Source organism: Xenopus laevis, chromosome 7L, assembly GCF_017654675.1.
Source record: "Xenopus laevis strain J_2021 chromosome 7L, Xenopus_laevis_v10.1, whole genome shotgun sequence".
NCBI lineage: Eukaryota > Metazoa > Chordata > Amphibia > Anura > Pipidae > Xenopus > Xenopus laevis.
In genome coordinates this window covers 93,952,956-93,967,153 of record NC_054383.1, presented here as the reverse complement: position 1 = coordinate 93,967,153, position 14,198 = coordinate 93,952,956, and the positions used below count along the sequence as shown (strand labels likewise).

General features: G+C 39.2%; 1 protein-coding gene across 6 annotated transcripts in view; it reads left to right on the top strand.

Annotated features, from left to right (window-relative positions):
- The window catches only part of LOC108696538 (1-phosphatidylinositol 4,5-bisphosphate phosphodiesterase eta-2-like), a 400,157-nt gene that overhangs the window by 21,048 nt on the left and 364,911 nt on the right, over positions 1–14,198 (top strand). For all 6 annotated transcript variants that reach the window (XM_041569340.1, XM_041569341.1, XM_041569343.1 and 3 more), the window contains exon 2: positions 12,887–13,371. In XM_041569340.1, the coding sequence (XP_041425274.1) occupies positions 13,263–13,371 (109 nt within the window). In that variant the 5' untranslated portion in view covers positions 12,887–13,262. The remainder of the gene's footprint in view (positions 1–12,886; positions 13,372–14,198) is intronic.

The following is a 14,198-nucleotide window of genomic DNA, read 5'->3' as shown; positions in this document are numbered from 1 at the left end:
GGGTTTTCCAGATAGGGGGTCCTACTGTAATTTGGATTTCTATATTTTAAGTCTGCTAAAACATTATTTAAACACTAAATAAACCCAACAGGATTGCTTTGCCTCCAATAAGGATTAATTATATCTTAGTTTGAATCACGTACAAGGTACTGTTTTATTATTACAATATGGGGCAGATTTATCAAAGGTCGAGGTGAATTTTCGAATGAAAAAAATTTGAATTTCGAGCTATTTTTTGTGTACTTCGACAAGGGAATGGTCCAAATTTGAAAAAAAATCGAAAATTCGTCATGTACTGTCTCTTTAAGAATCGACTTCGACCATTCACCATATAAAACCTGAAGAATTGCTGTTTTAGTCTATGGGGGACCTCCTAGAACCTATTTGGAGTCAATTGGTGGACTCTGAAAAATCGAAGTTTTTTTTGGAAAAAACTTTGAATCGAATGCGATATTCCTTCGATTCGTATGATTCAAATTCGGCTGAATATGGATCTATTTGATCGAAAACTGACCTATTCCACCAAAAAAAAACTTTGACTTAATTTCGGTTGGTCTTTTTGAAGGTTTTTCAATTTGAAATTCGACTCTTGATAAATATGCCCCTATGTATAAGAAATATGTTTTAAAATTGTTAATTATTTGATTGGAATGGAGTCAATGGGAGATGACCTTTCCATAATTCAGAGCTTTCTGTATAATGGATCCCATACCTGTATTTTAAAATAGGGGGTATTTATTCACTATAAAATTCATTGATCGGTGCTTTTTGCATTGGCTTCTGGAATGCTACATGGTAACTAGGAGGCGGGAAAGACTTGTCAAGAGCTTTAAAGTTTAGGGCCCAGTACAATCAATCTATGCTACCTGGCATCTATTTTCCCTTGGAGAGGGCATGTGACAGACACACAGACAACATTTACTAATATAACAGAATGAAACCATTGAAAAGACTAAATGGGCCCTTAGGCTACAGTCTTATGGATGACTTCAATGACTTAATATGACATGCCAAGCACAGATTGGCTTCTTGTCTCTACTGTAGAAGGTGTAGTTGCAGGTGGGACACAAATTATTTTCGTTAGTACCCCAGGATGCCGATTAATAAATTAATAATGGAAGCGACAATGTGGTCACTGGAACAAATTAGAGCAGACGCACACCCTCAACAATCCCTACGAATTGCAGCCTGGTGCTCAGTAATGGAAGATTCGGCAACCTCCTAGTTATCCAATAGAACAAAGATACCGGCGGCACACAAAGCTTTAGTTTGCAGGGAAACCCTTGCTTTAATCATTTGTGCGGAAGTGTCGCATAAATGTTGCACAAATAAGCAAGGGTTTCCCTGCAAACTGCAAAGTCAGAAATGTCAAGGTGGCATGAGTTATGCAACTGGGATGATCCAGCTAAATAAATGAATTGCCACTGGAAACTCACCCACGTCATGTACTAAAGATGGCCTACAAAGTGAAGTGGTCATCTTATTTGCCAGTGCAGCATAGTTCTAGGTGTCTTTATTTGATATGTAGGAGCCGATTACTCCACAAGCGCACCAGTGAAAAGGGGCAACTGGGATGTATTACTTAAAGCAACTTCAGTTATGGGGTTTAGAAAACAAGTCTTTTGTATGGCTTGTTGATAAAACAAGAGTACTCCTATTTCAGAGCCACTTGTTAAAGGGGTAGTTCACTTTTAATGTTCTGTTAAAGGCAACTTTTCAGTTGGCCTTTATTTCAGGTTGCAAAAACATCTGGAGTAAAAAGTATAGTAAAAAGTAGTGGCACTCGCTTTATGAACATGGCTTGTTTTTGTGACTCTGCCAGAAATGTACACTTTCCTACAAATGTCCATATATTTTTTACAAAGCTTTATATATATATATATATATATATATATATATATATATATATATATATATATATATATATATATATATATATATATATATATATATATATATATATAGTAAATATAATTAAATTAGCAGGACATAGCATAGTGTTAAGGTGGTGATATTTGGTGTATTTCAAAGGCATTTTTACTGACCTATATAAGTATGCCTGGAATTGTAATTGCAGTCGTTACAGATTTATTGAAAACTTACTCATGTACATATGAGTATCTTTATTACAAGGGAGGTGTTCCGTAAATAAATAGGATTGCTACAGGCTGAATACAGACATTATGAACAGGAAGAATTTCTCCATTACAATAAAAACAAGAGTAAATGGAATCAAAAGAATGTAGGCCATTTAGGCATTGTCAGATCCCGCTGCAGGTAACTATGCAGATGATATTGCCTAAGGCCAAGTGTTTTCACTTGAGATTCACCATTATTGTGGGTCACTTATATTTAGAACTCCCCCTGGCTCTATTCTTGCATAAAGAGTAACTTAACCTCAGAAAGAGACAGGGCTATGTGCAAATGAAAGCCATGCTTATTCTGGTTCTTTAACCCACAGCAACCAATCAGATGTTTGTTTTCACTCGCTAACTGACCACAACAAAGACTGCAAAGCTCCGCTTGATGTTATGGGCTACAGAGCTGGATCAAAGTTTGTTTTTGTGTGTATTTAACACTAGGAAAAACACAAAGGGAATGTTCAAAGATACATCATACGTAGTCATGGCCAGCCAATGAATGGTGGGTAGAATATAACAAGTGTATTTTGTTGGAAGTCATCTGCAGTGTGTCAGCTAAGTATTGATCAGTACAGGTATGGGACCTGTTATCCAGAATGCTTGGGACCTGGGGTTTTCCGGATAATGGATCTTTCCGTAATTTGGGTCTTCATGCCTAAAGTCTACTAGAAATTCATTTAAACATTAAATAAACCCAATAGGCTGGTTTTGCTTCCAATAAGGATTAATTATATCTTAGATGGGATAAAGTACAAGCTGCTGTTTTATTATTACAGAGAAAAAAGGAAATCATTTTTAAAAATTTGGATTATTTGGATAAAATGGAGTCTATGGGAGACAGCCATTCTGTAATTCCGAGCTTTCTGGATATCGGGTTTCAGGATAAGGGATCCTATACCTGTATAGGTAAAAGTACCAATCAAGTCAGTAGAAATACTGTAAAAAAATGTCACCCTCCTTAATGAATACTTGTAAAACTATGTCCCTGTGTTATGAAAGAAAAGGATGATGTGTGTTTTCTTCTTAATAATAGAGATGATTAAGTATTTCTCATGCAGTCATAAAACTCGTCTTGAGTTGGTGATAGACACCTGGTGCTCATTTACGCAGTGATATTATCCTTATTGCATTGTCATTACATTGTTATTGAATAACAACATATATCACCTTGTCACCTCTTATTGTCAAACTAATAAAAAAAAGCTTGTTAGCTAAAATAAAAGTTCAGATGAAGGTGGAATAACACTGGCAACTATGGTCAGATCAGACATGACTTGAGACCAGCTGAACATTTTAGGAAATAATAAACCAGACACATGCCTTCGCTTTGTTCGTTAACAATGTGTTTGTGTGTGAGCATACGTTATCTATTAGGTGACCAGGGGGTATAGGAGCACATTGTATACAGTTCTTTATCTGTTCAAGGAGTAATATGAAGGTTAGTGTGTAGAGACCAGGCTTGAACTCAACAGAATGAGTAATAGCGAGGCCCAATAAAGTCATTCCAGTACCAAGGGTGTCAAGAAAGCAGGAATCAATTTGCCAGAATATATTTGTCCCCAATATTAACGGAATTTCAGTTTATGTTCGATAAACAATTTTATTTTATGCACCCAATGGGCACCTAATAATAGTTTTGAGTCTGCTACATGGCATAGTGCTTTCAGTTGCACAAGAGGCTGTCTGACTCTGCTCCCTACCATGAAAAGCACATAGATAAATCCTTATACAAGGAAGGGGACCTGTCCTACAGAATGCTCAGGACTTGGAGTTTTCCTGATAACGGATCTTTCCGTAATTAAATAAACCCAATAGGCTGGCTTTGCTTCCAATAAGGATTAATTATATCTTAGTTTAGATCAATTACATGGTACTGTTTTTTTTATAAGAGAGAAAAAGGAAAATTTGGATTATTTGTAGAAAATGGAGTCTATGGGAGAACGCCATAATTCGGAGCTTTATGGATAATGGGTTTCCAGATAAAGGAGCCCATTTCTGTATATAATTAAACTAACCTCTACTTTTTGCTTCTATACTATTTACAGTCAAAACAGATCAGAGAAAACAGAGCGGCTCTAAACTCACCCCTCGCAGGTGTTCCTCCCCCACTTGATGCCACTCCAAAACCAGGTGCTCAGCCACCAACGCCTCTGCTGTGCCTTTGGTAAAATAGAGAAACAAACAGGCAGCACTCCGGATAAAATAAACAAGGAATTTATTCCAACATAAGGTGAATCCACATCGCCTTACGCGTTTCGGGAAAGAGTTCCCTTAATCATAGGCCCCTAATCATAGCCTATGATGATGAAGGGAACTCTTTCCCGAAACGCGTAAGGCGATGTGGATCCACCTCATGTTGGAATAAATTCCTTAGTTATTTTATCCGGAGTGCTGCCTGTTTGTTTCTCTATTATACTATTTACAGATGGCTTTTTTTTGCTATAAAATCCAATATTTAGAGAGTTATATATATATATATATATATCTGATACAGCAATGATTAACATCACAACATTACAGTAGTGAGCTCCTAATTGCCATGTAATAGTCTGCAGATCTGAGTATTTCTCTGTGAATACAGTGGTTGTCTGGCTCGGGAAAGCTTCATTGAGACAACATTCCAGCAATACATGCACCATTAGCTCTCCAGGTGTGGGACATACTTTGTGGTTCAGGCTTGGGCCTTTTCATTGCATTCTTAGTACTGGAATTGTAAGAAGCACAAAACAACTTGCCTGGGCATGAGTGTCTCATTCTCTTGTATGTGCCAGGCAATTAAACTTGCATTCCTTTCAGTGAAAACATTTTTCTTTTCTGCTTGGAATCAAATGAAACGTAGGAAATGAGGGATATATTTCATTTTCCACGATACCTCTTTTCCTAATCCGAAGCCCTAAAACGAAGCAAAAGACTTCTTAATCTTTTCTTGAGCCTCGTGAAGATTTTTATGAAGCTGAAAATGGCTTTTTTCCTCTTATAATCAGTGGGGCCTGTAATGTAAAATATCTGCCAAGTCAGATGTGAGGCCGAAGCTTCAAAAAAGAACAAAATCTCAAACACAATGTTACAGATATGGGATCTTAAAGGGGTTGTTCACCTTTGAGACAACTTTTAGTATGATGTAGAGAGTGATTTTATTATTATTTTATAATGTTATATTACTGAAGTTTTTTGAGTTATTTAGCTTTTTATTCAGAACTCTTCAATTTGCATTTTAAGCAATCTGGTAACTAGGGCCCAAATTAGCTTGGCAACCATACATTGATTTGAATAAGAGACTGGAATATGAATAGGAGGCCTGAATAGAAGGATCGGTAATAAAAAGTAACAATAACAATACATTTATAGCCTTACATAGAATTTTTTTTTTAGTAGGGGACAGCGACACCCATTTGAAAGCAGAAGAAAAAGACAAAAAACTATAAAAAAAAAATTAATAAAAAACAATTGAAAAGTTGCTTAGAGGGGGCACTAGTCAAAGTTTTGCAGAACAGTGGGTATTTAAAAAAACACCTTTTATATAGGAGTTAACTTAAAAACAAATAATTAATGGAGAATAAAAAGCAGTGTTTGTATTCACTCTACCTGGATCCATTTACTGTAAAACCACAGAAAGGTGTAAATAAGTTTGTGGCTTTGCTGGCAATTATTGCAGCAGATATCTCTGTGGGAGAAAAAATATATTTGTCTGCTGCAGTAATTGCCAGCAAAGCCACTGAGATTTCAGGTTCAGATACAGTTTTAGGTCGGGGGTTTGTAAGAGTAAAAGGAATTCCTGCATTGATGTCAAAGATGTTTAGCCAGGTAGCACTTTAATTGACATCCTTTTTACCCATAAAGTGGATCACCGTACCAGAGGCCACCCCTTTAGACTAGAAGAAAAGAACTTTCATTTGAAGCAACGTAGGGGGTTCTTCACAGTCAGGACAGTGAGGTTGTGGAATGCACTGCCGGGTGATGTTGTGATGGCTGATTCAGTTAATGCCTTTAAGAATGGCTTGGATGATTTTTTTGGACAGACATAATATCCAAGGCTATTCTGATACTAAGCTCTATAGTTAGTATAGGTATGGGTATATAGAATTTAATTAAAAGTAGGGAGGGGTGTGTGTATGGATGCTGGGTTTTCATTTGGAGGGGTTGAACTTGGACTGTCTTTTTCCAACCCAATTTAACTATGTAACTATGTAACTATCCTTTATGACATCCTAAAACTTAAAGTGTGGACCCAAATGTTGTGTGTATTGATACCATGTATTAAAGGTACATCCGTCCAAACGTACTCCTTGCCTTATTGTTGCAGTGAGCACCATTGAGTTTGTACTGCCTCTTCTGTGCCTAATGATGCTGGAGAACCCAGGAGCTACCACCAGTGCTGCACCCAAGGCAGTATGTGCACGTCCCTGCCCTGTCCTATGCATGAGCACACACATGCATGCGCTGACAAGCGTCAGTTGGAAGACTCGGAGGGCCCAGGCTGCTCTTAAAAGTGCCAACATTTGCGATCCTGCAGGGCCTGAACTAGGGGAGCGTAGGCAGAAGAGGTATGTGCTCAGGGTTGGACTGGGCCGGTGGGACACCTGGAAAAAACCCGGTGGGCACCCGGCTCTAGTGGAACACGCCAGCCCAGATCCGCACCTTGCTTTTCTTCCTGCCACAACCAGCCGGTCATGGCAAAAACACAGTGTGCAGGGGGCCCCTGAGGCAGCAGCTCCGGTGGGCTCCGGACCCCCCCCAGTCCGACCCTGTATGTGCCCAGTGCCTCCACACTATTGCATCATAGGCGCGTGCCCTACCCCTAGTTCCGGCCTTGGGATACCGCTAGGGTTTCCCCAGCCAGTTGGGTCAATAGGCACAACAGAGTTTGTGCAAAAAAGAATCACATGCTCAATGCCTCCCTTCACGCACACAACCCCCCCCCCCCAGTGCATGCACACATGTGACAGAGAACTGGGGAGCTGTGTGTCCCCAGTGCTGCTCAGAATGAGGCTGAGCGGCTTGTTGCTTTTAAAATCTTTCCACCCTAGACCCGGGCCTTTGTGGCTTTGCCACAGATCCGGGCCTGCACCCACCCAAGTTTAGGGTTGACACCTTTTCTGGAAAAAAATACCGGCCTTCCTATATATTTATCTTTTTTCCCTATTAATAACATTGGGATCAGCCATCATTTTTACCGGCCAGGTGGCAACCCTACCCCAGTTCCTAAACTTGCTGCAAGCCTACACTTTCCCTCACCCCTTCCTGTGAGATGTGTACCTCTTGCCTTGCTGCTGCGATCAGGATAGGGCGGGAGGAGTGCCAAAAGTCAGGATCAGAGCAGGGAGGGGAGGGTGGGCCTGGTTGGCCCACGCCTTTTTTCCAAGTCTCCTGCCTGCCCAGTCTGACCCTGTGGAAGAGTGGTTATCAATACTGCCTTTTATAACTAGGGTCCTGGCTCTGATTCCAACAAGAGCATTATGGGATCTGATTTTAGCTGTGCTTGAATGGACTTCTCATTTGATAGCACAATGACTGACGTGGGTGTTTGGATATCATTTAAAAAGCACTAGATCTTTTACCAGCACTACAGAAAGTATGACGATGATAATAGCAGGTAATAAACTTGTTGAAGCTAACATTACCAGTCTTCATTTAGTCTCGTTAGCGTACTCAAGCTAAAACAGCAAAATAAACCCCAGTCTTTCTCATGCAATATGCATCATAAAACCTATGTTATTGTGTTACTACTCCAGGAATATGCACTGAGACTGATACCTGGGACACTATAAACACTGACTTGGTTATTAGCGTTGGGTCATGTGGTAGACGTGGAAGAACATTTCTGCAATGTGTTTTAACTTTTGTATTTGCTTTATCTATATATACTAACTAGGGATATTAATGAGCTAAGAATTATGGGAGTTTTGATCCCTGACAGGCAGCTGCTTGGTGTCAGGGCTTCTTATTAATCAAACAAAGGAAGATAAAGCAGTCAATTTCTGTTCTGTCAGTGTGTTTGTTAAGGTGAGGTCCTCCACCTGCTAATTCACCTGCTCCAGACGTCTGCCAGAATTCTAGCATGTTTATTATAGGTGGGGGAAAGAACGGACAGTGGGGGAAGAGAGAGAGGGGACCGGACTAGGGGTAGGTAGACAATAGAGAAGGTACATGTCTGGTACCCACCCAGCTTTGCGCCCTAGGCCCTACCCCTAGTTCCGGCCTTGCAAGTGCCTTTAATTAATAGCATCTATAAGCACCTTACTTATTTTAGCACAACGGCACTTAACTGGCAAGGACTCGGTTCCTGAAGTTTCCATAGAACGGGACAACTGTATATACTGCCTTGTGGGAAGTATTGTGAAACTAATCGAGAGACTCACCACCTTACTGGGTCAAGGCTGACCCTAGTTGTTTTCAAACATCATGTTAAATAAAGACAGGGAAAACATGCATAGAAATATAGTATAGGTTTCATTTAACTCATTCTAAACAGGGAATCTGACGGTTGAGTTATCGTCATCGTCATCCATATCAAATGGAAAAGTGCCAGGAATCCAGTAACAGGCCTTTTTGCAGATAGCTGTCTACTAAAGAATGCTAACATTGAATGAAAATGAACATGTTTTTCTGTTGGTGTAATACTTTAAAGTATGACATACTGATAAAGGAAAAAAAATCAGTTTGCCCAACTTGGCAGATTTTCACAGGTACGTCATTAATGCGCAATCCCACAGGAACATGTATGGTTAGAGGATTTATTTCAGAACAGGCAGCAGCTTGTCTCTGTTTCCTCTTGTAGGAAGGAATACTGAGTAATGTGCCTGCAAGTCTACAATTCTTTTTGTGTAGGTTCTCTAGCTTTTAACCTTTAAACACTTTAGGGACATAAATACATGTATCATGGGTGAATTACAAGCCCCAATTACCAACATTTTGTAGGGCTCCCTTTAAAGCGGTGAGATTTGCAGTTGTGTTATCCTTGTTCTAAATTCATATCTGTTGTGTGAATCATACTATCACTAGATACAGTAACTAGAACAGGAGTGCCAGGTTGTGCTTGCAGGATATTTTATTTCATACGGCTGATTCCTAACCTGGGTGAGGATACGGTTTAAATGCAATAGGTACCACAAGCAACCACAGCCTATCAAAAGCCACAGCCTTTGGGTGACCAGAAAAACACTGCATTCAAGATTTTTTTAAAACAAATTATTAAATCCTTTATATTTCAATTAAATAGCTGGCAACTATAAAATGCCTTGCTAATTACTTCAGCTCAGCTAGAAACGGAATCTCTTGGGAAAATACGCTGTCATAAATATATGTGGCTTAACATGTAATTAACAATGGAGAACGCCTTGAAAATGAAAGACCTTTCAATTCCACCAGCTCAGCTTCACTGATGCATTTTTACTTTGCCAATCATCTTCAGAGGGAAGAATGCAGCAGGCTTCTCCCAGCCCCGCTTCCATAAACTTTAATTGCATGTTTTTTTCTTGCAGACAAAGGTCGTCTGCGTAATTCGGATTTCAGTAAAGTCGCTGGAACTGCTTTATTCAGCCACATCCTAACAAACCGGAAATGACTATCATGTATAATAAAAAAAAATAAGGACGTTTCACTGGAATTAATACAATATGTGTAGTTATACTCTACCTTGATGGCAGGATCCATCCGTTGTATCAGTCTGTATGTACAGGTGACATTATTTAGTCTCGTTAAAAAATAGGATTTCTGGAATGATGCCATTATCCATAATGATACAATTAAGCAATAAAGTAAACCAAGCATTTATCCCAGGTTTGCATTGTAGCTTCTCCTATACAGCCATATTCAAGATAAATAAATGACCCCTGCAGCTGCACATCCAGTCCACAGACAGCATAAAGCAGCCAGCCAACTTATTCTTACTGTTAATAGGCAAAAAATTGTAGGCAGCACATGCAAATTATGATACCACGCAGACAATACATTTGGGAGTGCACAGATTAGAGCTCATAGTAAGTCATGCCCACCATAGCCCTGGGTTCTAACAAAGCATTTTTACATTTTAACTGCTGTGTTTATAACTACAAAGCTCATTTTCTATTGCCCCAGATGCAAGTGCAAGGATATTGGTGCCCATGCCAGAGCACTTGCACCAAGAGCAATGGGTGCAGAGCCAGAATAAGACTAAATGGGGCCCAAGGTACTGTTTTTGGGGCCCCATTCACTTGGTTCCCACCTCAAAAGAAGCAAAAAGTGAGAAACAATCTGCTGTGCAATGTACAGTGAATATTTTAAACCACACCCAGTTTGTGGTCACAGCAGGGTAAAAAATCCCGTCGGATCATGGCTGCACTGTCTGTTGATGCGGTCCAGCGATCAGACTGCCCATATTACCTCCATTTTGATCCGATCGTTGGGCCCTAGGGCCCACGAACGGATCGGCCAGATATCGCCCACCTCAACGTGGGCATATCGGGGAGAGATCCGCTTGTTTGGCGATCTCCCTGTGTATGGCCACCTTTAGACGCAACTAGCTGGCTTTCCATGCAGTTTTCTCAATGTTGTAAACCGGACAGAAAGTTTTGATTACCAGTTCAAAACCACACTGGTGGCAACTCTATCTCTATCTTTATTCTGCTTGATGAGTAAGCCCAAATACTTTAATTACGTCTTATCATGTGCCGATATCCCTTACATCAGGGGGCGGCCAATTGGATGGGTGGGCCTGGGCCGACAGGGAGAAAGGCCCTCCCCTCCCCTTTGTGAATTAATGTGACATCTTCATCTATGTGTGTCAGCAAAGGTAGGAGCATGGATCAAGGTGCAGGTGACGGCAAGTGCCCAGGGCACCTAGTAGGTAATCCGACCCTGAATGGGTGGGCTCCTTGCACCAGTTTTAGACACAAATTGCCTTTCTTCTTTGCCCACAATGCAGTTCTTTCCACAGCATCACATTTTTACCAATGCAGAGGCAGATTAGTGTTAACTCAGTCCACAGTGGTTGATAGTGTGAGATTGGCAGCATTTTCTGCTAATGCAATCACTTTTGTCAATAAAGCTGAATTCAATTCACTTGGTGCAAGTCAGTTGCATATGTCCTGTAGGTGCAGCACACTATGGGAACCACAGACCTATTGAGTTTATTGAATGATTTTAACAGACTTATGTTATGTTGCTCCAAATTATGGAAATATCCCTTATGTATGTATGTATATTTTTATTTATATAGTGCTACAAATGGTTCAATACAATAATAAATACATACAGTTTAAATACAAAATACACTTACATTAAAGGTAATGTCATGAGACAAGAGGAAGGAAATCCCTGCCCATAGAGTTTACAATTTTGAAAACCAAGCATTCTGGATAACAGATCCTCTACTTGTATATTCTTTTTAGATGGGGCTTGACATGGTTACACAATTATTGATGTTAAAAGTGGAAATAAAACACAAATAATATCTAGAGTTTTTTTGTACATAATATAAAACCTAGATATCCATTCCGTGCTTATTACTTGATTTTGTAAGAATGATTTCTCTTAATTGGATTTTTTTCTTAGTGTGATTGAGGCACATATTATTCTGGATGAACCTCTCTCTTTTTATCTAACTATGCATAACCATTAGCTGTGAATGTAAGTAATTATGAGGATATGTATGCAATATTATAAATCACTTTATTTGGTTCCTTGTGATGCAAGAGTGCCACAGTATTATTCTCTTTATAGTATAATAAGAACTGAGTACCGTAAGCAGCTTAATAGAGCATTTAGAAAGGTATGGTATATTGTAGTGTGTTATGGTATATTCTCACTGACCGGCAGATCTGCAAATCTTTGTTCAAAAATACAGTTTCAGGTATAGGACCTGTTATCCAGAATGCTTAGGACCAGGGGTTTTCGGGATAAGGGACCTCTCCAAAACCTGTTGAAAAATTGGACTTGGGGTACAATTAGTAAGAAGGGACATTCGTCGAAGAAAGTTATCAGTATTTTCTTAAAGGGGTGGTTCACCTTTAAGTTAACATTTAGTATGCATACCTCCCAATATTTTGGAAATAGAAAGAGGGACAAAAAGATTTGCTGCGCAGAGAGCGCCAAACATTTTTGACCAATCCCATTTTTGTGGACATAATTACCATATTCATTTTACAACATTTGGCAGATTATGAAAGTTTGAACACATTTCTGTGGTTTTTATGTGTTATTAAAGTTTTGCTAATGAAGGTGATTTGCCCTTTCAGCTGCAAGTCTCAGTTTCCCCAAGAGACCTGCTTGTCTTAAATTACCTTAGCTACTGGAAAATACATAGGATATAGGGATTTTTCAATATACCCGTATTGTAGAAGAAACCAATATAGTGTAAATTATAGTGTAAAACCTGTGGTTGTAGATTTTCAAAAAAAAAGATGGATCCAGGTTAACCTGGTAAAATGTAGTGTAAGGGCAGAGACGCGCTGCTATTTCCGGAGATTAGTCGCCCAGTTGGGGAGACTAATCTCTCCGAAGAAGAAGGGACTTATTGCTGGATGACTAATCTCCCGAAATAGCAGCGTGTCTCTGCCCAAAGCTGTTAAAATACTTTCTAAACTACCCTGGTGATAATAGTTCCCTGTAAAAATTTCTTTCTTATGGCAAAGCAAATATAACCTTTCATCTTTCTCTAGTTTAACATGTCTAATCCCTTCCGAACGAATGTGCAAAGAATTCCAAAATATTTGGGACAATGTGTCGCTCTGAATGCTTTTTCTGAATTGCACTTTTCCCTTTGCTAGAAAGAAGATAAAGATCTGACGAGAAGAGAAAATTGGAAGAGGCAGCAATTGGATTGCTGTAATCTGGAGACAGCGAGAGAAGAATTTGGTCTTTTGGATTTAGTCTGGACACACCTCTGTCCTGGTTCAGTCTAATCATTTGTAGTGCAGCACGTGCCTCGAAGCCTCCTGAGTTGTAAACTTCCAGATGACAGTACTGAGCACTTTGTGAAAGCACACAATACAAACAAATAGCCTCCTCTACTAGCGGCCACACTTGCACCCAATGTGATACACACTGCCACCTGGAACTCTACAATATTGACGCTTTTCTGGGGAAGTCGCTGGATTACTGGAATTTGTAGACTTGGATAACTTTGTTGGTGAAGAATCCACCATGGCTTTGTCATCTCCAAAAGTGAGCACAAAAAAGAAGCCACCTGAGCCTTCTCTGAATGGCAAGGAACAGGATTTTATCTTCCTATCAAAAAACATTGTGCTTGTGGGTGAGTGATATTCATCTTTTCTTATTTATATGTTTAGTTTTGATTTTACATTACATTACCATCATGGAAACCTGTAACTGATTACATTTTTCTTCATAGTAAATGTAGACTATTCAATTCATCTCACCTTTCAAGGGATTTCTTCACTTTGCAATCACAATGACACTGGTCTAGGCCATTGGGTTGGGAACTCTGGGTCAGGGTGCAGGATCCCAGTTGGTAAAAGGCATAGTCCAGGTATGGGACCTGTTATCCAGAATGCTCGGGAACCTGGGGTTTTCCAGATAAGGAATTTTCCATAATTTCTACTAGAAAATTATGTAAACATTAAGCAGGTTTTAATAACAATTAGGATTAATAATATCTTAATTTGGATCATGTACAAGGTATTGTTTTATTATTACATATAAAAAGGAAATAATTTTAAAAATGTGAGTTATTTGAATAAAATGGAGTCTATGGGAGACTGTCTGGATACCGGATCCCATACATGTAGTAAATTTGCCCGTGTTTTATAATTTCTGATTTATTTACTTAACTTCTGTGCAATATTATCATAACGTTTGCTCTGGAACTGGCTAAAAGTAATATCAGACTAAGATGGGGAAAAAAGGTATCAAATCAAGGTTGAATAACACTGATTTGGGTTCTATCTAATGGTAAAATAGTTTTATTCAATGCTTTGGATGAATTAGATAAATGTGCTAATTCTGCAGGATACGAATGCTATACCTGATCATCCCAGTTTACACCCTACATATTAAATATATGCTATAAGGAATTGTGAGTTTTTTTGTTTATGTTGTACTGTCCTGCTTTAACCATTG